At 46.8% G+C, this 24641-nt stretch overlaps 2 protein-coding genes across 6 annotated transcripts; one reads left to right on the top strand and one right to left on the bottom strand.

Moving 5' to 3' along the window:
* The first annotated feature begins 222 nt into the window (after positions 1 to 222).
* On the top strand, positions 223 to 4450 carry DAZAP2 (DAZ associated protein 2). Of its 2 annotated transcripts, none has more exons than XM_004429039.3 (4): positions 223 to 330; positions 1278 to 1396; positions 1821 to 1989; positions 3009 to 4450. In XM_004429039.3, the coding sequence occupies exons 1-4, from the start codon at positions 318 to 320 to the stop codon at positions 3329 to 3331; spliced, it is 624 nt and encodes a 207-aa protein (XP_004429096.1). In that variant the 5' UTR covers positions 223 to 317; the 3' UTR covers positions 3332 to 4450. The 2 variants fall into 2 exon arrangements, with proteins under 2 accessions (XP_004429096.1, XP_004429097.1); XM_004429040.3 differs by having other exon boundaries at positions 1821 to 2066; positions 3009 to 3277.
* Positions 4451 to 5819: 1369 nt separating this feature from the next.
* On the bottom strand, positions 5820 to 24380 carry SMAGP (small cell adhesion glycoprotein). Of its 4 annotated transcripts, none has more exons than XM_087442392.1 (4): positions 23857 to 24380; positions 22820 to 22891; positions 7313 to 7393; positions 5820 to 6586 (listed from the first exon to the last, which is right to left on the bottom strand). In XM_087442392.1, exons 2-4 carry the CDS (start codon positions 22851 to 22853, stop codon positions 6408 to 6410), a joined length of 294 nt encoding a protein of 97 aa, XP_087298518.1. In that variant the 5' UTR covers positions 22854 to 22891; positions 23857 to 24380; the 3' UTR covers positions 5820 to 6407. The 4 variants fall into 4 exon arrangements, with proteins under 4 accessions (XP_087298518.1, XP_087298519.1, XP_087298521.1 ...); XM_087442393.1 differs by having other exon boundaries at positions 23862 to 24380; XM_087442395.1 differs by lacking the exon at positions 23857 to 24380 and adding an exon at positions 23682 to 23763.
* Between the last annotated feature and the right edge of the window lie 261 nt (positions 24381 to 24641).

The raw sequence follows: 24641 nt of genomic DNA, 5'->3' as shown, positions 1-24641 counted from the left end.
AACAGAGAGAAAATAGCCTATTTTGAGACAATACCTGTACGTATTTGCTTTTCCTCTACTCGAGGGACAGGGAGGGTAGGGGTTGGAGGATAAGACCGAGTGGGCGGGGCCCAGGCGAGTGGGCGGGATCACGCGGGCCCTCCCGTCAGCCACTGGAAGCCGGGCAAGGGGGCGGGGTTTCCGGCGGCAGCGGCACTCGCGCGCCGGGTGACGCTGGGCGGACGAGTCGTCACGTGACACGGAAGTGACTACGAACAGGAAGAGGACGAAAAAAATAACCGTCCGCGACGCCGAGCCGAACCGGACCTGCAGCCACGATGAACAGCAAAGGCAAGGCCAGGGGGCGGCCTAGGCCGTCTAGGGGAGTAGTGCGGCCCCGGAGCGAGCGGGCCTGGAGCCCAGGGGCAGCGAACGCCAAACTTGGGGCGAGCTGCGCCGCGCTGCTCGGCCGCCTGCGGTCTAGGGGACTGCGCCACACGCCTTCGTCATCCCCGACCTACGGCTGCTCGCTCCCTCCCGGCCCTTTCCCCCTTAAACTCTGTGGCGCAGTTTGGAGCTGCGGGCTGGGGTGGGGGGGGAGAAAGGCTTGTCATGATGGGCGTCTGCAGGAACAAATGGGGAGCTAGAGCAGGGATTTGGGTAGGCCAATGGAGAGCCGGGGGAGGCGGAGCGCCGCGCTCCGGAACCACAGGCAGGCCCCCGGGCTTAACTAGTGAGGTGCCGGCGCTGGTGGGCGGGCCGGGGCCTGAAGGGTCTGTTTCCCCTTGCCTTCGCTGGCGGCCAGAACTTGTGGTTTCTGTGATCCTTCCAGTGTGCCTGGGAGAGCATGATCCTCAGCCTCACCAGTCAGGACATTCCCCTTCACCCTCTCTCCTGTCTCAAGGTTTACTTCCACCGTTCACTCTTTCTTTATATTTTGGGAGTCGACCTTGAGACTACCCAGAGCAGAGGCGGGAGGCACCCTTTAATCATCGGGAAGGACGGATGCGCAGACCTGTTCCGCATTCTGGAAGGACCTTGGGCCCAGCTAGACTTGCCTCTTACACCAGGATGCTAGTAGGAAGAGTGCCTTTCCTGTCCAGTTAGAATGCAGCATCTTCGATTATAAGGATGCCAAGAGAATGCTTATTTTTTTAGCTCCAGGAATCAGGCCCTCCAGGGCAGTCTGTTGGCAAATCCCCTTCTGCTTGCTCCCACTAGCTTAGCCACCCGATGTGCCCTGCCCCATTTTGGTGGCTCAGTATGGTAGGCAACATGTAGTTTTTCTTGTCTTCCAGGTCAATATCCAACGCAGCCAACCTACCCTGTGCAGCCTCCAGGGAATCCAGTGTATCCTCAGACCTTGCATCTTCCTCAGGCTCCACCCTATACTGATGCTCCACCTGCCTACTCAGAGGTGCTTCTACTTTACTAGACTTGAACTGGTTGAGAATACTGGTGGATCACATTTTCAGTCCTTAGCTAAGTCTGACTTCACATATTTATTTACTCTTCACAAACAGAAGAGAGTGCTTACATGAATAATCTAAAACACTATACAGTTCAGCAGTTTCTGTTGGAGTTGAGAATGCATTGTCGGATTATTTCATGTTATTTGGTACAGGCTGAGGTTAAGAAGATGAGTTTGCATTCCCTGAGCCTAACATTAGCTATAGCAGGAAGTGATCCAGGAGAATATTGAGCCGTGGTAGAATGGCAATTTGTATAACTCACAGAGTATAATCTGCACGAGAACTGACTCATTAAAGAGGAAATGGGAATGAAATCTGAAATAGGAATGTCATCAAGTAACATTTTGGCTTCTCTCCTGCCTTTTCTAGCTCTATCGTCCGAGCTTTGTGCACCCAGGGGCTGCGACAGTCCCCACCATGTCAGCTGCATTTCCTGGCGCCTCACTGTATCTTCCCATGGCCCAGTCTGTGGCTGTTGGACCTTTAGGTTCCACAATCCCCATGGCTTATTACCCAGTTGGTCCTATCTATCCACCTGGTTCAACAGTGCTGGTGGATGGAGGGTATGATGCAGGTGCCAGATTCGGGGCTGGTGCTGCTGCTGGCAACATTCCTGTGAGTATGCCCTTCTCAAAAAAACCTCAGCCCTTGTGTATTTTAACTTGCTGAAATGGCTACATATTCATCCTTTCACCATCCCTGGATAATAGTTGCTGGTATTGGTGCAACCAGTGACATCGACTAGTCAGGCAGAAAGCGGTTGAGAGGGCAGAACTGTGGCAGGTCAGTAGCATCTGGCACATTCACTGGGGTCTAGTTAACCAGATTCCTTTGTTTTCCTGTCTTAGGAGTCCTGCCTGCTGCTTTTTCAGTTCACTTTGGTGCAGTGAACTAGTCTAGTAACACTCCTTATTCATTCCATAAGTATTTACTTAATTATTTGCCATCAGCGTGGCATTGTATCAGGAACCATGATGATTAAAAAAGTAGAATGCATAATCTCTATTAAGTAGCTTTTAGAAAGATACTGGGGATTTTAGTTATGTCTCCTGCTTAGTTTCCTGATGCGTGGGAATTAGAGCCCAAATGGTCCTTGCCAGGGCCCTCTACTCTAACCATATGCTAGAGATGAGGTGAGAACGGTGTCATTAGTTAGAGCCTTTAGGTTATCCCATGGTCATCTGAAAACTATTGAGAGACCCTGTGGTATAGGGCCATCGACCTGGCACCCCATCCCTGTTTTCAGAATATGGGTAGGAATGATTTCCTACACTGAAAACGCCTATGGTTCTGGACTGTCCATATTCAGAAGGTCTCCATAGGCTTTATCTTGGAGCTCGAACCCTTTGAATAAGTCATAGGTTCCCTTTCCTGTTTGTATCTTGGGGTTCACAGAGACTATAGACCTGCTTTAGAACCCAGATTGGTGGCAGAACTAGCTCCTTAAGATGCTATTGGTTAGCACATTGCCAGCTTCCTAGCAGGTCCTCTGTTTCACCTGTGTCCACTTCCCTTGTGTCTGCCTTGTGCCCAGTCAACCTTGTCTTTTCCTTTCAGCCTCCACCCCCTGGATGCCCTCCCAATGCTGCTCAGCTTGCAGTCATGCAGGGAGCCAATGTCCTCGTAACTCAGCGGAAGGGAAACTTCTTCATGGGTGGCTCAGATGGTGGCTACACCATCTGGTGAAGAACCAAGGCCACCTCTGTGCCGGGAAAGACATCACATACCTTCAGCACTTCTCACGATGTAACTGCTTTAGTCATATTAACCTGAAGTTGCAGTTTAGACACATGTTGTTGGGGTGTCTTTCTGGTGCCCAAACTTTCAGGCACTTTTCAAACTTAATAAGGAACCATGTAATGGTAGCAGTACCTCCCTAAAGCATTTGAGGTAGGGGAGGTATCCATTCATAAAATGAATGTGGGTGAAGCAGCCCTAAGGATCTTCCTTTAATTCCTCCGGAGTAATACTGCACCATACTGGTCTTTGCTTTTAGTAATAAAACATCAAATTAGGTTTGGAGGGAACTTTGATCTTCCTAAGAATTAAAGTTGCCAAATTATCCTGATTGGTCTTTAATCTCCTTTCAGTCTTTGATTTATATTACTTGTTATAAATGAAATGCATTAGTTGTCTGCCTTTTCCTTTCCATCCTTTGCCCCACATCCCATCCTCAACCCTAGTCTTCCATCCTTTCCGCCAATCTCCATTGAATCAATGGTGCAGGACAGAAAGCCAGTCAGACTAATTTCCTTCTCTCCTTGCACTTCTCCCCACTTGTCATCTTTTAACTAGTCTTTCACAAGGATCCTCTGAAACCCCCTGTGCCCCAAGCACAGGCCCCATTACTTCTGCTTTTGCATTGCCTCAGGCAAAAGTGGAGGGTGTCTCTTGGACCCTCCTCATAGGTTGTCTCTTCATACATGAACCAAACCCAAATTTGTTTCGTGCCAGAAAAACTGAGCTTTGTTGGAACAAAGGCTGTCAGCACAAACTGTACTGTAAACAACAGTTTGTTTATAATTTGAGGGGCAAGGAGGAGGATGCATTTCAAAAGCCTGATGACTTTAGAGCCAAATTAGGGGGAGTTTTCAGATCAAAAATTGGTTACCATTTATTGTCAGCGTCTGGTGCAGCCTCTCGAGGCTCCCAAGAATTCCTAAGCTGGGTTAATGGGGTCGTATTTTGAACGCCTCACTACAAAATGACTTGAGTCCAGTGAAATCTCATTAGGGTTAAGACTATTTCAGGGATCCTTAATATTTTGATTTTTGTTTTCTGAAATTGGATTTTATTTTATCTTTTAATTTCAGTTCATCTAAATTTTGTGTTCTGTACATGTGATGTTTGACTGTACCATTGACTGTTATGGAAGTTCAGCGTTGTATGTCTCTCTCTACACTGTGGTGCACTTAACTTGTGGATTTTTTATACTAAAAATGTAGAATAAAGACTATTTTGAAGATTTGAATAAAGTGATGAAGTTGCATTACACCTCACTTCAAGGATTCTTTACTCAGCTTGTTTTTAGATTTCTTCTGTATATATCTTCTTTTATATCCCGCCTGGAATTCAGATAGGTACTGCTGTCTTTCTGTTTTTTTTAATGAAGACTTTGAAATAAATGCAGGAGTACAAGGCTAAAATTTGAGCATTTTCATGAGTTCCATTCTAGATGTTTAAATTTTCTTCATTTTATTTCCTAAGCTCTTTCAGATTCTTAAAAGCCTATTATGACAGAAGAATTCAGAACATAAACATATGTGGGAACAACTGATTCTCCTAACTTGCCCTAAATTTTGAGTTGAGGAAAATGTTTGAGTATAACAATTTGTGTAAGTTCAGGATGACCTTCAGTTTCTGCAAAGTTCGGTGTGGAGAAATACTAAAAACTCCTTGAATCTAGGTTGCCAAGATTGATTCCTCAGAGCCAGCCCTGATAGCCTAGTGGTTCAGGTTCTGCACTCCTGCTTTGGCAGCCCAGGTTCGTTTCCAGGTCATGGAACTACACCATCTGTCTGTCAGTTGCCATGCTGTGGTGGTGGCTCACATAGAACTAGTAGGAGTTACAACTAGGATATACAACCATGCACTGGGGCTTTAGGGAGAAAAAAAAAATAGACTGATTCCTCAACTCCTGGGTCTTACCTTGGGTGGACTTGAGCTTGGACAATGGAGGCAGTACATTTAAGACCTCAAAGGAGATATAGCTTAATTCCAAAGTAGACAATATCTGGAGAGCTGTTTTTACCCAAACATTGTGCCTTTTAAACATCTCATTTTGAGACTAAGGCAGATCTAAGAAGCTTCTCTGGGCTTGATTTAAAGGATACTTATGGGGAAAGTGGTAGGTAGATTGTTCCTAGTTTCCTCTGTGTACACATAGAATGGATTCTGGGAAATTCTGGTCCTTGCCAGGATGGAGGCCAAACCAATTCATCTCCCAGGGTATGTTTCTTTTTCTTTTGCTGAGGAAGATTTGCCCTGAGCTAACATTCATTGCCAATTTTCCTCTTTTTGCTTGAGGAAAGATTGTCCCTGAGCTAACATCTGTGCCAGTCTTCCTCTGTTTTGTATGTGGGTCACAGCCACAGCATGGCAACTGATTAGTGGTATAGGTCCGCACCTGGGAACCGCAGAACTTAACCACTAGGCCACGGGGCTGGCCCCAGGGTATGCTTCTAATGACACTCCTCTGGGATAATCTCCCAGGACCATCTTTGTTTTAAACCCCTGAGATTGTTCTGGAAACTTCCTAGAGTTCTTTTTGCTTGGGAGAGAACATAGGCAAAGGACTTAAGCAAAAGAAAATGTCATTGAAGTTTAAGCAGCAATAAGTCAAAAAAAGGTAGTTCTTGCACATGAGAATCCGATTTCTGTATCAATGAAATTTTAATTCTGATAAAAATAGCATAAGTATGAAGTGGTTGGGGAATATGGAAGGGAAGGGCTCAGATTAAGGAATGTAGCACATTCACCAGGAGGGTGGTCTCTATAGTCTCCTGCCTCTCCTGGCCTGGCCTTTAACCGTGGTAGGCAGTCTCTGGGAAGAACTTCTATGGACACTATCTCCGCTTAGGCTGTCACTGGGTGACCAAGCAGGGGACAGAGAAGCCGCTAGAGACCCTAACTCTCTTCTTCCCTTTGACCTGTGAAAAAAGTGAAGATGACTGGGCTCGTACTCAAACGTTGTCTGGTATAGCTCCACCTTGCGGGTTAGTAACAAACACCGGCACTATGACAAAGGCCTGGCTAAAGACATCAGAAGCAGCTTTCTCTGTGTCCCTGGTTCCTGGCATCAGTGATGTTGGCATTTGGCCCTGTGTCCTTGAAAGAAACGAGGTTTGCCCATATCAATCAATGCTTCTCACAGGTGTCAGATAAAACTTTCACCTAATAAATTAAATAGTGTGTTAGCACTGGAGCCTAGATATGCTCCTTGGGGCTGGGGAATTATTAGATGTAATATTCCTCCTTCTCCCTGCCCTTAGCTGAGTCACTCTCCATCTGGAGGATGGTGCTGGGCTCGCCTTCTGCAGGTTCGTAGGTGACGTAGCTGCCTTTGTTCTTGTACAGGTAAAAGAAGATCAAGGTCACGACCGAGAGCAGGGTGAGGAAGACCACCGTGATAACCACTTGGGAAGGAGAGGGAAAATGCAGAGACATTTTCAGCATTGAGGATGTCTCAGTAACTCACAGGTCCCCTGAATTAGACGATTCCCTCACTTTTCCTGAGGATCTCCTGTTCTAGTTAACTAGTGTCCATTTCCAAATCCATATTCTCCCACCCCACCCAACTTCCACGGGACATGATATCTGGAGTCTCTTGGTGCTTAGGCCAAGGATACAAGGCTTTTGATTTCTGGCAGAACTGAACGCCCCCTCGACCAGTTCCTGATGATTATGATAGAAACGGGAAGAAGGGAAACAGGAAATAGCTTATCCCAACAGGAAGGGTTTTTTAAATACATAGCCTCCTGTGGGGGTTTCTCAGATCCCTCCCATCCTCTTTCTCACCCACTCAACAAACCACACATATCCTCATCCCCACCCCATACTTGAATGCAGTGCCCATATGCACCTATATCTATTTGTGGCCACCTCCCAACCTATCATTTACTGGCAGTGCCTCTGACACGAAGCCTCTAAGAGTCTTTTATAGCTGAGTGAGAGTTGTGTGCATGTGTGTAAGATAACCTTCACACCAAAACAAGCCCATTAATGGATGTGGTCTCTAATTTGTGGTGCTTTCCTGTAGAGGGAAACTCTTAGCTCATCACAATGGGTTCCTGGCTGTCTCTGGAGTGAGTCAGGCCCTAAACTCCGAAGGTCCCTCGGATTTGGCTCAGAGCCTTTGTTACCTGCAATGAGCGCTGTGCTGGCTTCCGCTTCTGGGGACGGGGCCTGGGTGGCCTGCAGAATGGGGGTGGTTATCAGTTCTTCTGGAAAATTTAGAAAAGTGGAAAAGGAAATGGGGTGAATTCTTTTGTCCTAAAACATATATTTGTCCATCAAATTTCATCACCCCACCTTCTTCCCTTTGAATTTTGAAAAATTCAAAAATTTATCATTCAACTCCTATGGTAAATCTATATAAAAAAACCTCGAGAGCAGAAGAGCAAATAAACCACCACCCAAAGCCAATGAACATTTTGACAGATTTCTCTCCGCCTAAGATAGTGGTTAAGAGTATGGGCTCTAGATCCTGACTGACGAGGTTCAAACCTGAGCTCTGTCCTTTACTAGCTGTGTGACCTTCGGAAAATTACCTAACCCTTCTGTGCATCAGCTTCCTTATCTGCAAAATGGACATAACAGTACCTACTTCATAGGGTTGTTGTGATATGTAGTAAGTAACTCAATAAGTGTAAGCTATAATTAGGAATGAATATTTTTACATAAATGAGATCCAATGATGAGTGTATATACACGTATATATATTTATATTATATGGCACATGCATTTCTTTTTTTTTTTTTTATTTTTGCTGAGGAAGATTCGCCCTGACCTAACATCTGTGTGAATCTTCCTCTATTTTGTATGTGGCTCACTGCTACAGCATGGCCACTGCCGAGTGGTGTAGGTTCACACCTGGGAACCAAACCCAGGCCGCCGAAGCAGAACGCACCCAACTTAACCACTAGGCCACCAGGCCAGCCCCCATGCATTTCATCAATGTTCTTACAAACTCTTTGTAAACATTATTTTTAAATAATGAAATAATGCTCCTCTCTTATTAAAACACTTTTTTTTTACACTTCTAGAGTAGGCCCTGCAATTTGAAAGGCTCTGAAGCAAGGTGTCTCCTACCCTAAAATATATCCCACACCTCCTCCTGCTATTGGTCTATCTATCCTTCAGAGTCTGAAAGTTCCACCCCAAAGCCATTACCCACGGTTGGGACACTACAAGACTAGTGGTCTCCACAAGTCTCTCCTAAGGGCTGACATGGGAAGTCAGGAAGCCCATCACTTCTCTTCTAGTTAGCACTTTAGTGTAGAGTTTGAATTGGTCACAAGTAAAAGTTACTGCAGGACAGAGGTATCCTGGGGAGAATGGGCTGGCTGATCCTAGAATCCCCCACAGGAGGCATCTCAATCTTCATTCAGTCAAGAGTAATAGCAGCACTCATTAACTGCGCACTCTTCGCCAGGGTCTGTGCTAGGCACACTGGGGATCTAACGGTGAGCAAAACAGACCAGGCCCACCTTGACGGAGCTCACGCTCCACCACACCCCAGTTCACAGTTATGAACTGCAGTAAGTGTGACAAAGGAAACATCTGGGCCCTTAGGAGAGCATGTGGCAGAGGGGCCGGATCTAGTCTTCCAGCAGGAACAACCTCCCTGGAAGTAAGATTTGAGCCGGGAGCTGAAGCAGGGGTAGGAGTTTACGGGGTAAAAGGGGCGGGAGGTGGGGCACATTGTAGGCAGAGGGAAGAGCCTGGGTCAAGGCTCTGAGACAAGAGGACTCAGAAGCGGTGTGGCAGGAGCACAGGGCACGAGCAGGATTCCTTCAGGTTTCCATCTAGGGCAAGTGAAATTAAGTCGCCAGCAGTGGTCTGGTAAGCCTGGGAACAGTATTAAGAGGGGCCAGTGGGAGGCCGGCCCGGTGGCGCAAGCGGTTAAGTGCGCGTGCTCTGCTGCAGCAGCCCGGGGTTCACTGGTTTGGATCCTGGGCGTGCACCGACACACCGCTTGGTAAGTCATGCTGTGGCGGTGTCCCATATAAAGTAGAGGAAGATGGGTACGGATGTTAGCCCAGGGCCAGTCTTCCTCAGCAAAAAAAAAAAAAAAAAAAAAAGAGGAGGATTGGCAGATGTTAGCACAGGGCTGATCTTCCTCACAAAAAAAAAAAAAAGAAGGGCCAATGGGGGGTGAGAGGATGGCGAAAGGGGTAAAGGGGCACATGTGTACCGCGGTGGATAAAAACTAGACTGTTGGTGGTGAACATGATGCAATCTATACAGAAACGGAAATAGAATAATATATACCTGAAATTTATACAATGTTAAAAGCCAATATGACCTCAATAAAATAAAATAAATGACAAGAACAAAAAGAGGGGCCAACGGTGTGAAGGGGTCTTTTCACACAGGCCAAGGGGAGGCCTGATGAACTATCCTGGTCCTGCAACAGAGAAAGCAGAGGTGGGGGCCTGGAGCGCCTCCCTGTCCCAGGGCTGGGGGAAACCCTTCTCTGCTATTCTCGACTTTATCTGCAGGAATGGTGATACACTCAGCTACTTTGTAGCCTTGAGCAAATGGTTACATCTCTTGATTCATTCACCCATTCTCTTCTGTTACTGATGGCGACTACATGTTACTAGGGTGACTTTGTTTACATGTTTAGTGATTAACAGGGAAAGCTGCTCTGGGTTTGAATCCTGTCCCAGCATATTACTAGGCGACCTTGAAGAAGTTTCTAAACCTCTCTGAGGCTCAGTTTCTTGATTTATAAAATGGGAGTGTGGGGGGCAGCTTCTAAGATGGCTTGCAGTGATCCCCCCCTTCTGGTATTTACACCCTTGTGTAAGCCCCTCTCCCTGTGTTTAGGCTGGACCCAGCGACTTGCTTCTAACAAAGAGAATACAGCAAAAGCGATGGAATGCCACTTCTGAGATTATACTGTGACTTCCATCAAAGAGCAGCCCTGAAATTTATCCACCTGATCATTGCCTCAGACTGCTGCCCCTCACCACGCACACCACCTTCCTCCCCAAAATCTCCCAGGGCTCGCTGCATTGCACTCCATCTTCCCACCATTGATCTAGAGTTCTGTACAATTGCTTTTAGTTTTGCCTTTCTTTTCTTTTTTTTTTTTGTGAGGAAGATCAGCCCTGAGCTAACATCTGATGCCAAGCCTCCTCTTTTTGTGCTGAGGAAGACTGGCCCTGGGCTAACACCCGTGCCCATCTTCCTCTACTTTATATGGGACGCTGCCACAGCATGGCTTGACAAGTGGTGCATCAGTGTGCGCTCAGGATCCTAACCTGCGAACCCTGGGCCGCCGAAGCAGAGTGTGTGCACTTAACCACTGTGCCACCGGGCCGGCCCCAGTTTTGCCTTTCTTAAACATTTGAGAACTTAAGATATACAGAGCGCTGAGAAGAACAATGTATGTACAGAAGCTTACATGTAAAGATGAGTAAGGTCCAGCTCAATCAATCAACAACAATTTACTTTGCACCTACCATGTGCCAGAGGCACTGTCATAGACGCTGGGAAAGCAGCAGTGATGAGGTCAACCAGGGACCCGACCCTGGAGCCAAATTTTAGTGAGGGTTCAGAGAACAGATACATGTGACTCTCTGGAAAGAGAATCTGGGAGGGAAGATGATTCCTAATTGGGAAATTGTGCAAATGATTCCAGTTATAACAGCCGCCACTTACTAAGCCCCTGCTTTATGCTGGGTGCCTGATTTACATAATTATTAATCCTTACAACACCAATAACTTCAAAGTAGGTGTTTTTATTTGCTGATGTGGACCCTGAGGCCCAGGGGGAGTTGTGACATGCCTCATATTACACTTGAAGGCAGAGTGGATGGAGATGAGATCCGAATCCAGGACTACCTGCCCCAATGCCCAAGCAAGGTATTTATGCTAAATCTTCCTACTACCGGAAAAAGAGGAAGAGTTAATGAAAGATAACCGTGAGCAGCACAACAAGCTTTCCAGAAAGTTCAAGGGTTTAAAAGATATGGATAGAGGCAGAAGAAAAACCAGATGACCACAACCAACCAGACTGTTGTGCTACAAAGAGGGCTCCAATGTGAACTCGCTCATTGGTGACTGGTAAATAGGGAATGAGGTCAGCGTAATGTGGAAGTTATGTTGGTTCATACGCAACTTCCCTAGCGTCATGTTTGATGTAATTAGAGGCAAGCTTTCTACAACTAAAGAGAACATTTCAGCAATATCGAAAGACCTGAAGAAATATAAAATTCAATAGAAGTGCCTTCCTTAGATGCAATCATTGGTTGGTTTCCATTTATATTAAACCATCTGATGAAGCAATAAACACAAACAAAGAAGGTACACAGAAATTTACTTCTATATGAAAACAATGGATTCATGAAGAAGGCAGGTCCTACATCAGATTTTTATTTTTGACGAAAATGGTCTCTGTTGGAAGTGAAGGCTCTCTGGAACCTACTTCTAAAAGGAGGAAGCACACACCCCAGGCACAGGGGGCAAAGGATTCGAGGTTCAATTGCTGGTGGAGATTCAACTGACAATATTTTTATTGAGATTATTATTGCAGTTTTAGGGGCCTCCTTACAAAGTTTCATAAGTTTTTTTGTTTTTCTTTTGTTTTGTTTTAAAGCTTCAGTGCATGGTTGTGTATCCTAGTTGTTAGTTTAATTCTCTATTTGAGCCGCCTGGTTCCAGGACCGGGAAAGGAACCTGGGCCATGGCAGTAAGAGCACCAAATCCTAACCACTAGACCACTAGGGCTGGCTCAAAGTTTCGGAAGTTTTCAGTGGTCTGTGCCAATCCTGTTTCTCCTGTAAGCCCATTTTCAGTAATGTGATTTCAGAATGTGAGTCTTTCAACAAATGCGCATCAAGTTTTACAGCAGAAATGCCTACATTAGAGGCTGACAGAGACTTAGAAGAATAGCGTCAAGAAGCTCTGTATAGCTCGAGCTGGCAAACAAATTTGAAGGACAATTTAAAAAGAGTTATATTTGGAGCAAGAACAGGGAAGAGCTAGGCTTGCTGTTTGGGCCTGAAGGTGTCAGGTTGGAAGTAACAGAGAAAGCAGAATTCTCCTGGCCCTTTTTGCCTCTCTCTCTTAGCAAAGAGAATGATTTTTGCACTAAAGGAGCAGCAGGAGCCTTGGTGATGTGGGGAAGTGAGCTCAAGGGAAGGGACACAACCCGGAAAGTGCCAGGCTAATCTAAAAGGGATTCAAGGTAAACGACGGCCAAGGGCACTGAAAGAACGTGTAATGGGATCTCTCTCGGTGATGCAGGAGCTTCTGAGAAAGAGAGGGGCCAGGAGCCTGAAGCCACAGAAGGAAGGCAAATTCTGTAAGCAACTGGTGAGCTTGATGTGGTTTCCCAGGAAAATTCTAGAACAACTTACTGGGGCATGCTTTTGGGGCCTTGATCTTGAAACAGCAAGTATTAGGAGCTGGGAATAGGACAACCACATGCAAGCTGGCTCAGACAAGCTGCACAGCCTTCTCAGACTGAGATTCATAGACAGGGAAATTAAAAAGTTAATTCAACAAGTATTTATTGAGTGTATACTGTGTGCCAGGCTCGGTCCTAGGCTCTGGGCATAGATCAGTGAACAAAACAGGCAAAAACCCATGCCTCCACAGTTCCTTAAAAAATTAGACAGAATTATCACATGATCCAGCAATTCCACTTCTGGGTATATGTCCAAAAGAAATGAAAGCAAGGGGGGCCAGCCCAGTGGCATAGTGGTTAAGTTTGTGTGCTCGGCTTTGGCAGCCCAGGGTTTGTGGGTTCGGATCCTGGGCGCAGACCTACACACCACTCATCAAGCCATGCTGTGGTGGCATCCCACATACAAAACAGAAGAAGGCTGGCACAGATGTTAGCTCAGCGACAATCTTCCTCAAGAAAAAAAAAAAAAAAGAGGAAGATTGGCAACATATGTTAGCTCAGGGCCAATCTTCCTCACACACACAAAAAAGAAAACAAATGAAAGCAAGAATTTGAACAGATATTTGTACACCGATGTTCATAGCAGCATTATTCACGATAGCTAAAAAGTGAAACAACGCAAGCGTCCATGAACAGATGAATGGATAAACAAAATGTGGTACTTACATACAATAGAATATCAGCCTTAAAAAGGAAGGAAATCCTGTCACATGCTACAACATAGATGAACTTTGAAGACATTATGCTAAGCGAAACAAGCCAGTCACAAAACCACAAATATCATATGATTCCACTTATATGAGGTACCTAGAATAGCCAAATTCATAGAGGCAGAAAGTAGAATAGTGGTTGCCAGGAGCTGGCAGGAGGGGAGAATGGGGAGTTATTGTTTACTGGGTAGAGTTTCAGTTTGGGATGATGAAAAATTTCTGGAGACGGATAGTGGTGATGGTTGCACAACAATGTGAATGTACTTAATGCCACAGAACCGAATACCTAAAAACTGTAAATTTTATGTTCTGTATAATTTTACCACAATTAAAAAAAAACCTTTCTTCATACAATTTGCATTCTGAGAGGGGGAAGATGGACAACAGACAAGATAAACAAGTGAAAGACATAGTGTATTAGATGTTGATTAGTGCCATGTAGAAAAAAAAGCAGGAAGGGGGATAGGTGGTTGGGATGTGGATGGGGCGGTCAAGGAGACTCCCTGATGAGGTGACTTGGGTAAAGACCTACAGAAGGTGAGGGAGGCAGCCCAGCAGAGACCTGGGAGAGGCAGAGGGAACAGCAAGTTCAAGCTAGGGCCACCCATAACATGAAAAGCACCTGGGGCCGTCGCACGGTTGGCAGATGGCACGTTAAAGGTGCGGCACAGAGGTCACGTGAAGGGGGCAAAGGAGACAGCAGGAGGAGATGAAGTGGAGGGGGCTGTGTGGCATGGGTGTCGTAGGCCATGTAGGGACTTGGGCTTTCCCAGCGAGTGAGATGGGACCCTTTTAGAGGTTTTTGAGCAGAGACTGATTGGATTTATATGTTAAAGCAGTGCTTCTCCACTCTGTTGTACATAAGAATCTCCTAAGGGTCCTGTTAAAATGCAGATTCTGATTCAGTAGGTCTGAGGAGGAGCCTGAACTTCCAAAGGCCACACTTGTGAAACCCTGAGACCACCAGGTTTTGAGGAAGCCCAATCTAGTCCACTGGAGGATGAGCGACCACATGGGAGAAAACTGAGGCACCGCAGGCTCAGCTGACAGCCAGTCCCAACGGCTGGACGTCTGAGGGAGGTCATCTTGGACCTTCCAGCCCAGTGGACCTTCCAGCACATTGCAGCTGCATGAGTGAGCACAGGTGAAGCCAGCAGAGCAGAGCCCCGCCAACTCACAGAATTGTGAGAAACAATAAACTGCTATTTTTTTAAGCCACTAAATGTTGAGGTGGTTTGCTATGTAGCAATAGGTAACTGAAACAGAATGAAACAGAAATTGACTTTAAAGGATCCCTTTGACTGCAGCGTGGACAACAGGCTGTGGGAAAGTGGGGACAGGAGGAGAAGCAGGCTGGACCCGGCACCAGGGCACGGTTGCATCCACCCAAAGAGGGAGCCTTATCCTAGTTTGCATGAAAGCATTGACCGGGTCTAGCAGCAGCCCAGTGAGAAAGTGGAGAGGTTCTGAGTATATTCTGAAGCTAAGACTGACAGGATGTGGGGTAGAGTCATGCAGGCCTGAGTAACTGGAGGGAGGGAAGGGGTGGTGTTACAAGAGATGGGAAAGCCTGCAGGAGGAACAGATTTGGAAGGCAAGATCCAGAGTTCAGTTTTGGACATGATTGCTTATTAGATCTCCAAGTGCAGATGTTAAAACCGGAATTTTGGGAAGAGGTCTGGACTGGAGATTTAAAAAGTCAGCATATTGAAGATGATAAGACTGGAAGAGATCACTAAGGGAGTAAGCACAGATAAAAAGGACCAAGGACTGAGCCCAGGGAAGAAACAGCGAAGGAAACTGAGGAGTAGCAGCCAAAGAGATCAGGTACGAGGACCACTGGGTTTTGCCAGGCAGAGTCACGAAGGACCCCGACGAGAGCAGCTTTGGTGAAGTGCTGAGTATAAACCCCTGGTTTACAGTGGGTTCAAGAAAAAAATGGAAGGAGTGGCACTGGAGGCAGAATATAGATAAACTCTTTTTTTCTGTAAAGATGAACAGAGAAATGGGGCTGTAGCTGGAGGGAGAAGGGAGTTTAAGTTTTTTGTTTGTTTATTTTTGCTTTTTTTTAGGATGGAAGAAATGACAGCATGTTTATGTAAGGACAGGAATGACACAGATGAGAGGGAACAGCTAATGGTGCAAGAGAGGACAGTGGCTGGAGCCCTGTCCTTGAAAGGATGGGATCTAGTGCACAAATGGGGGCTTGGCTCAGACAGAACATAGATTGTTCACTACTAACGTGTACATGGGCACAGAAGTAGATAATAGGTAGATGGGGGAAGTAGGAGCCTTTGAGTAAATGCAGACCCCTGCAGACCCAGGGAAGGATTGACAAATATGTAAAAGACTCAAAGCCAGAGGGGCAACTACTAAACTGATAAACAGAGAGATTTCAAATGACTGGAGAAATGGGCCAAATTGAACAAGATGAGAATTTAACAGACCCCTTGCTCTTAGGTCCAGGAAACCAACTACTCAGAAGCAAAATGGGGGAAGAATGAGGAAGCCACAGCTTAGTAGCAGCATATGTAACAGACTTACAGTGGGATCACTAGAAGCAACTGAGACTGCAAGGATATACTCCAAACAGCCCAAGAGCGATAGCGAGGTTGTAGCATTTTAGATGGTTTCTATTTTCTTCTATATACTTTCCTTTATCTTCCAAATTTCTTACGATGATAATTACTTTTATAATCATAAAAAATTTAAAACTTGCTGTTATTTTAGGCACCAATATGGTCTCTACTAATGGAGGCAACAGTGCAGCCCTACTGTGCACCATTCCTAGACTGCTGAGTTGCGTCCGAGTGTCACAATTTTGAGATGAGCAGCCAACATAGTGAATGGCTTGGAAACCATATCAGATAAGGAAAGCTTGCAAGAGAAAGACCAGAGAGAAAACTTAGGGGGTGCCTAGAACTGGAATGCTGTCTTCAAATACACCAACAGATGACCTGTGCAAGAGGTGTAATGGGAGAAACTAAGGGGAGACAGATGTCTCCTTCAGAGAAGGAAGAGCAAAACTGGACAGATGCTTCATGGGGTATTGGAGAAAGAATTCCAGCACGGATTGGGAAACTGAACTAGATGACCCTCAGGACCTTTCTCAGCCTTAATTTTGAAATTTTTATAAATTGCAAGTGTTCTATCAGAATTCTCTTCAAAATCAAATTTTTGAACTGGTGAAATCTCAGTGAAGTCTATAGTTTAGTTAGCAGTATTGTACCCATGTCAATTTCTTGGTTTTCACAAATGTATCATGGTCATACAAGATACTAATATTAGGGGAAACTGGCTGAAGGGTATATAGAAACTCTCTGCACTAGTTTTTCAATTTTCCTATAAATCTAAAATTATTCCAAAATAAAATATTTATTTTAAAAAAATCAAAATTTTGAACTCCACTCCACCTAAAAGAGCTTTTCTCAGACTAAGGTCAGAGAGTGTCCTGGGAGCTAATGAGCTAAGGCCTTCAGGATTCAAGTATCAGAATTGTAATCTATATTTGTGATTTACGATTTACAAAACATACATTATTTTATCTCCACCCCAAGAATGTGACGTAAGCAGGGTTGGTATTATCATTATGTACAAGCCAGAAAACTGAGGCAGCTCAGCAAACTGCATCAACCAGCCCAGGGGTACCCAGCATTTATCTGAGCAGGGTTTCTAATCTTGTGTCTTCATTCCAAGGTTCTTTCCACCACACACTACCAACTCTCCAAGTTCTGGAAACATCCCTGCTCTGCCTCCAGCTACACATTTTGTTTACGTGTGCACTGGATGTGGTCCTCTGAGTTTTACTGCAGAATGGAAAGGGTGTCCACCGTAGCGCTAGTTGCAAAAGTGACACATATCTGAATGCCCATCGGCAGAGCAATGATTAAAAAAATTATAGGCCATTCATTCTGGAAGCACTATACAGTTGTTAAAAAGAACGTGGTAGGGCCGGCCCCGTGGCTTAGCGGTTGGGTGTGCGCGCTCCGCTGCTGGCGGCCCGGGTTCAGATCCCGGGCGCGCACCGACGCACCGCTTCTCCGGCCATGCTGAGGCCGCGTCCCACATACAGCAACTGGAAGGATGTGCAACTATGACATACAGCTATCTACTAGGGCTTTGGGGGGAAAATAAATAAATAAAATAAAATCTTGAAAAAAAAAAAAAAAAAAAAAGAACGTGGTAGGGCCGGCCCCGCCGCTTAGCGGTTAAGTGCACGCGCTCCGCTACTGGTGGCCCGGGTTCGGATCCCGGGCGCGCACTGACGCACCGCTTCTCCGGCCATGCTGAGGCCGCGTCCCACATACAGCAACTAGAAGGATGTGCAGCTATGACATACAACTATCTACTGGGGCTTTGGGGGAAAAATAAATAAATAAAAAATAAAAAATAAAAAGATACATTTCAAAAAATAAAAGGAACGTGGTAGATCTGCAATTACTGGGACAGGATATACGGTTAGATGAAAAAAGCAAATTGCTAGGGCAGCAGGTGTAATATGATTACATGTTTGTAAAAAAAGTAAATTAAAATAAAACTATAAACACGCATAGATATGTGTCTATATATACATAAGAAAGGTCTAGAAGGCTATTCCCTGAGGAACATGTAATAGCTTTTTTTTTTCAATTATTTTATTGAGGTCATAATGGTTTATAACATTGTGTAATTTCAAGTGTACATTATTATTTATCAGTTTCTGTATAGACTGCATCGTGCTCACCACCAACAGTCTAATTTTTATCCATCACCATACATATGTGCCCCTTTACCCCTTTCGCCCACCCCCCCAAGCCCCCTTCCTTCTGGTAACCACTAATCTTTTCTCCTTATCCATGTGTTTGTTTATCTTCCACATATGAGGGAAATCATGTGGTGTTTGTCTTTCTCTGTCTGGCTTATTTCACTTAACATAATACCTTCAAGGTCCATCCATGCTGTTGCAAATGGGACGATTTTGTCATTTTTTATGGCTGAGTAGTGTAATACCTTTTTTTTTTTTAATAATTTTATTTATTTATTTTCCCCCCAAAGCCCCAGTAGATAGTTGTATCCATAGTTGCACAGCCTTCTAGTTGCTGTATGTGGGACGCGGCCTCAGCATGGCCAGAGAAGCGGTGCGTCGGTGCGCGCCCGGGATCTGAACCTGGGCCACCAGCAGCGGAGCACACGCACTTAACCGCTAAGCCGCGGGGCTGGCCCCTGTAATAGCTTTTTAATGAAGAAAATAAACAACAACAATGAAGTAAACTAAGCTCAGGAAGCCTGGCATAAAAGGGGGGAAAATGGCTTACAGCTTTCCCGCCGTTATCTCCTGTTCCTACCCCATTTCTCTCCCGCCTCCTGGTCCAAACAAAGGAATAATAATGTTACCCTCTTCCTTCCCTTCTCAGGCTTGGAAAGACAGCAGCGCTGTTTTTCTTTTAGGTGGGAGGCCTGGGACAGAGGAGCACAAGACTTGAGGCTCCACCCAAATCCTAACCAACAGCAAATGAACTTCAAGATCCAGCTTGCTCACTCACTTGTTCTTTTGTTAACCCAGATACCAGTTGGTTTCTTTGTGGCCCTTGTTCCGGGGCTACATCTCTTATCACTGAGGCATCAGATCCTTTGCCACCTGAGTCTGCCAACCTACCTATTTGCTCTAGACCTGCCCCACAAAGGGCGGCTCCCCCAATTCTCCTTCCCATGGGAACACGCCCTGGAATTCTGCTCCCTTTCTCCTTCCTTCTCTTTCATGTGCCTCAGCCAGTGGGGCGGTGTGAGACTCGGAGAGCAGTATACCGTGGTGGAAAGAACACAGGCTTTGGTGTAAATCAGACTTGGCACAAAATCCTGACTCTGCTGTTATTAGCCACACGACCTTGGGAGAATTTCTTTTTTTTTTTTTTGGTTGAGGAAGATTAGCCCTGAGCTAACATCTGTTGCCAATCCTCCTCTTTTTTGCTGAGGAAGATTGGCCCTGAGTTAACATCCGTGCCCATCTTCCTCTATTTTATGTGGGATGCCACCACAGCATGGCTTGATGAGTGGTGCATAGGTCCGCTCCTGGGATCCACACCTGTGAACCCCGGGCCATGGAAGCAGAGCACGCGAACTGAACCACTAGGCCACCAGGCCAGCCCCATGGGAAAATTTCTTAACCTCTGAAAATGTCTTAACTTCCCTGAACCTCAGTTTTTGCTTCTGTAAAATGAGAATAAAACCTGCTCACAGGGTTGTGGTGAGGAATAAGCAAGATGAAGAATGCTGAGTGTCTAATCCAGAGTGAAGACAACCTAGAGGCAGCTAGTGTGACGAGGTGGTGAGGGACTGACTTTACCTCATGGTGTGGGGGCAGAGCCCACAATGCCAGGTTCCATCCGACCCTACTTCTGACAGGGTGATTTACACACTAGGCACAGCAGGCACGGTGCCTAAGGTCCACAATACTACTTCTGGAGGCTCAGGAAAATGTTTTGTAATGATTTTAATTGTAATGATTTTAATTTCTGGTTTTTTTTTTTTTTTTTTGGTGAGGAAGATCAGCCCTGAGCTAACATCTGCCAATCCTCCTCTTTTTGCTGAGGAAGACTGGCGCTGGGCTAACATCCGTGCCCATCTTCCTCCACTTTATATGGGACGCTGCCACAGCATGGCTTGACAAGCGGTGCATCGGTGCGTGCCCGTGATCTGAACCCTGGGCCGCCATAGGGGAGCGCCTGCACTTAACCGCTACACCACTGGGCCAGCCCCTAATTTCTTTTAAAATCACAAGAAAAAAACAGAACATTTAGATCAAGGAAATTGTAATATTGTTATATCAATCAATTTTTAATTATAAATACAACTATTAATGATTTTATTATATTAACATTATATTCTTCCTTACACCAATGCAGTTGTAAAATACAATTTTTAATAAATATCTTTTTTAATGGAGGAACAGGCCTACAAAGGCAAAAATGCCTAGGGCCCATGAAAATCATAATGTGGTCCTCACTTTCTATACTCCCGAAGGATATCTCCTTTATAGATTGATTAAGGAAAAGGGATGCGAGGGGGCATAGGTGGGGAGGTGGGGAAGAGATGGGCAAGACCCCCAATTATCCCATCCTTCAAAGTACAAGCCCTCATCCTGTCTGTGATTTCTCCATTCCTGTCTCTGAACTTACATTTGCTTGGACCCAGTGGGTATGACATGTCCTAAAATACCACTTCACTCATGTCACTCACTGGGTCAAGAATGTAAATATACAATTCAATAACAATAATAAAAGAAGCCAATTAAAAAATGGGGAAGGATTTGAATAGATATTTCTCCAAAGAAGATATACAGATGGCCAATAAGCACATGAAAAGACACTCAACATCACTAATCACTAGGGAAATGTAAATCAAAACCACAATGAGAGACCACTTCACATTAGGATGGCTACTATCAAAAAAACAGAAAATAACAAGTGCTGTCAAGTGTGGAGAAATTGGAACCATTGTGCATTGCTGGTGAGAATGTAAAATGGTGCAGCTGCTATGGAAAACAGTATAGCAGTTGCTCAAAAAATCAAACACAGAATTACCATATGATCCCGCAATTCCACTTCTGGGTATATACCCAAAAGAATGAAAGCAGGGACTCGAAGTGATAGTTGTACACCCACGTTCACAGCAGTATTATTCACAACAACCAAAAGGTGGAAGCAACCCAAGTATCTATCAATGGATGAATGGATAAACAAAATGATATATATTATATATATAAAAAATGATTGGGGCCGGCCCCATGGCGTAGCGGTTAAGTGCGCGCGCTCCGCTGCTGGCGGCCCGGGGTTCGGATCCCGGGTGCGCACCGACACCCCGCTTGTCAGGCCATGCTGTGGCGCAGTCCCACATAAAGTGGAGGGAGATGGGCATGGATGTTAGCTCAGGGCCAGTCTTCCTCAGCAAAAAGAGGAGGATTGGCATGGATGTTAGCTCATGGCTGATTCTCCTCACACACACACAAAATGATATATATACATTATATATTTTTCAGCCTTAAAAAGAAAGGAAATTCTGACACACGTACGACATGGATGGACCTCAGAGACGTTATGCTAAGTAAAATAAGCCTAACACAAAAGGACAAATATCGTATGATTCCACTTATATGAGGTACCTAGTCAAATTTATACAGATAGAAAGTATGGTGGCCGCCAGGGGCAGGGAGAAAGGGGAATGGGGAGTTAATGTTTAATAACACCGAGTTTCAGTTTGGGAAGATGAAACAGTTCTGGAGATAGATGGTTGCACAACAATATGAATGTTAATACCACTGAACTGTACACCAAAAAATGGTTAAAATTGTAACATTTATATTATGTATATTTTACCACAAATTAAAAAAAGAAAAAGAATGTAGATAGTTGCCCTTTTGCCCAAATCCTAATCCCTCAGCTAGTTGCCAGAGCATCACCTTTTCCCTATGGGCAAGTTAATCCTGGAGGACCTCTGCTCTCTCCTCCAGGACACCGTCCAGGGTAAATACAGTCTCTAGTTTCACACATGGCGCTACCTTCATCTGGAACACCTGCTGCACCTCTCTTTGCCTGTACTAAACCTCATCCATCCTTCAAGCGGAAGGGCTCCATCTCTTTCCCCACTCATGAAGCCTCTGCTGACCAATCTAGACTGCTACCCATTTCTCCCTTTTCTTATCTCTCACCAGACAACAACAGTCTGAATTGTGTGTACCACCAGTCACAGAAGACACTGTCTTAGACTTCCCCTGGGGTTGTCACTCACCTGTTTCCACATCAGTAAAGCAGAGAACGTCTGTCCTAATGACAAATGAGACTGTGTATACGAAAATAAAGGTTTATCGACCGACCAAGGTTTTGTTCCTCTCTGACCCTAACTAGCACATAATGAAAACAATCCATGAAGATCTGATGGTTTGTCCAGCTCAGCTTGGTTATGAAACGAAAGGTGGGAATCCATTCTCAGCATGATGAGAGATGGATCTCTGCCTGATCATAGCTCCAGGGAACAGTGGGTTTTTGATGCTGGAGTGTATCATCAGAGGAGTGGAATTAGAAAGCAAGCAGATCCCTTCCAGGGGAAGGCGGATTTCTCACAAGCACCCAATAATAACCAGCGTTACTGAGTGCTTACTAGATACAAGACACTGTGGTAGGTGTTTTATATGGGTTACCTCATTTAATCCTCACAAATAACCTCATAAAGACAGTACTATTTCTCTCATTTTACAAATGAGGAAACTGGAGCATAGAAGTTAGATGACTCACTCAAGGTCACAAAGCTTTACACGGTAGTGCCAGGAACTGGCCCAGGGCCCTGAGACCAGATTCAAACTGCACTAAAGCATGCATCTAATTGCCTTCTGCTTCCTCCCAGGACCTTTCTTGGTGTGAGGCAGGCGAGAGAGGAGGGAGGGTCTCCCATCTGGGCTGAGGCCTCAGGGACCTCCAGGACTGGGCTGGAGGTAGGGGATGTTGAACGAGTTTCTACCATTCCGGGTGGGAAAGGCCTTCACCTACCTCCAGGAGAGGGCGTGGTCGGGAGGCTAGTCATCGCAGCAAGGGGATGGGCGCCTTGAGGAAGGAGCAGATCTGTAAGAAGAGGGACAAAGACAGGAATGAGGTGGGTGGGCCACTGCCTGGGGCTGGAGACGACTGGAAATCCCTGGAAAGCCTTTGGTGCCGGGTTTTCCTGAGTCCCTTCCCATTTCCTCTTCTCTCCGTGGAGCTGGTCCTAAACTCTTCTCTATTGGTTTCCCTGAGTATGTCCTCAGGCCGCACGTTATCAAGAGCAGTTCCGAGACCTCCTGCATTTGGGGTGCGTTACCTTTGAACGGTCTACCCCGAGATCCTTTCACTGGGCCACCACATGTACCTAAAGGATTTCTCACGGCCTGAGAAAGTTAGGCAAAGTGATGCAAATTAGCAGCGGCCCCAGCGTCACCAAACCGCGGTAACAGGAACCCCGCTCTTTCGCAGCCCGAGGTCGGGCGGAGCCATCCACTAGGTGTCAGGAGAGGCCCGGGCGGGCAGGCCCCGCGGCCGCGCAGGTGCCGGCGGGGGGCTGGGACGCGCCCTGGGGGCGGGGGGCGGGGAGCGGGAGCCAGGCCCGGCACCGGGAGGAGAGGGTCCTCAGTCGCGTCTGGCCCGTCTGGGTCAGCCCGTGCTCCGGGCTCCCGTCGAACCTCCCTTCACGTCCACTGAGCCGTCCGAGCACCGTCTGCCGGACCCCACGAGCCGGCCGCTGGGCCGAACCCCACTTGGCCCGGACGCCCTGGGACCCTGGAACCTCCGCGGACGTCGGGGGTCCGCCCCGAGGACCCGCCGGCGGTCTGGACCCGCCGCCCCGCCCCCAGGCCCGGCCCCGAGCCCCCCGTGTTACCGGCACAGGAGGGGCTCGCCGCGCTCCCGGGGCGCCGGGCCCGGCCACCCGCTCCCAGCCGCTGCGACGGGAGGCTGCGGCCGCTCTCGGTTCAGCGCCCGCGGTGGCCGAGGTGACGGCAGGGAGTGTGGGCGGCCCGGCCCGCCCGGCCCCCGTCCCCTCCTCCGCGGCTCACCTTACCAGTCGGACGGGCTGCGGGGAGGCCGGCGCCGCGCCGCGTCTCTGAGCTCGCCGGGGGCGGGCACCCAGAGCCTCGCCGGGACCCTCCGAGGGACGCCGAGCCGGGGACGCCGCCGAGAGACGAGCGGAGTTGGCGGCAGAGGCCGGCCGGGAGTGGGAGTGGGGGTGCGGGCCGGCCGACTGGGTGGGACAGGAAAAGAGGAGAGAAACCGCCCTCTGCAGGTTCCCTCTGTCCGCCGGGCCGCCTCTGCTCCCCCGGGAGGAAAGCCTGCCTTTCCTTCTCGGATTGTCACTCTACTCTCCATCCGGAGCCGCTTCCTCCCTCGCCCCGAGCCGCCGGAGGGCATGGGATCTGAACCCGGGGCTAAGTGGGATCCGTCCGCTCTCCCCGCGATTGACGACGTTATTTGAATTCTCCGCAAATGTGGAAAGTCACATGTACTTGGTTTGCTATCAGTTACGTAAATAGGTCTGTGTCCAGAAGCTTGGGGCATAAGCTGGCTTAGTGGGCACACTCTGGCCATGAAGCAGGGAGGTGAGCTGAAGATGGGAACGTTTCCCCACCCGGATCTTCCTTGTCCCACATGCATCTGGGTCAATGTAGTGCAGAAGTTAAGGGCGTCGCGGACTTTGGATTCAAACAGCCCCAGCTCCACTGCTTGTCAGCTGTGTGACTTTGGGCAAATTACTTAATGTCTCTAAAATCTGTTCCCTCATCCTGAAGGGGGGACTGAAAGTGATAATGCCTATGAAGCCATTCCATAGCCAGGGTTCTAGCAC

Source organism: Ceratotherium simum, chromosome 17 (genome assembly GCF_057802395.1).
Source record: "Ceratotherium simum simum isolate JZ-2026a chromosome 17, ASM5780239v1, whole genome shotgun sequence".
Lineage (NCBI taxonomy): Eukaryota > Metazoa > Chordata > Mammalia > Perissodactyla > Rhinocerotidae > Ceratotherium > Ceratotherium simum.
Note: the sequence above shows the minus strand (reverse complement) of the source record. Positions and strands in the feature narration are given on the sequence as shown.

Excerpts from the sequence above, each read along its gene's own strand:
- DAZAP2 (XM_004429039.3), top strand. Across the intron at positions 1,397-1,820 it reads CTCCACCTGCCTACTCAGAG|CTCTATCGTCCGAGCTTTGT; the intron begins GTGCTTCTACTT and ends TGCCTTTTCTAG. Across the intron at positions 1,990-3,008 it reads TGGTCCTATCTATCCACCTG|CCTCCACCCCCTGGATGCCC; the intron begins GTTCAACAGTGC and ends TTTTCCTTTCAG.
- SMAGP (XM_087442392.1), bottom strand. The coding sequence starts at position 22,853 with ATGACTAGCCTCCCGACCACGCCCTCTCCTGGAG. Across the intron at positions 7,394-22,819 it reads GACCACGCCCTCTCCTGGAG|AAGAACTGATAACCACCCCC; the intron begins GTAGGTGAAGGC and ends TAAATTTTCCAG. Across the intron at positions 6,587-7,312 it reads CAGCACAGCGCTCATTGCAG|TGGTTATCACGGTGGTCTTC; the intron begins GTAACAAAGGCT and ends CTCCTTCCCAAG.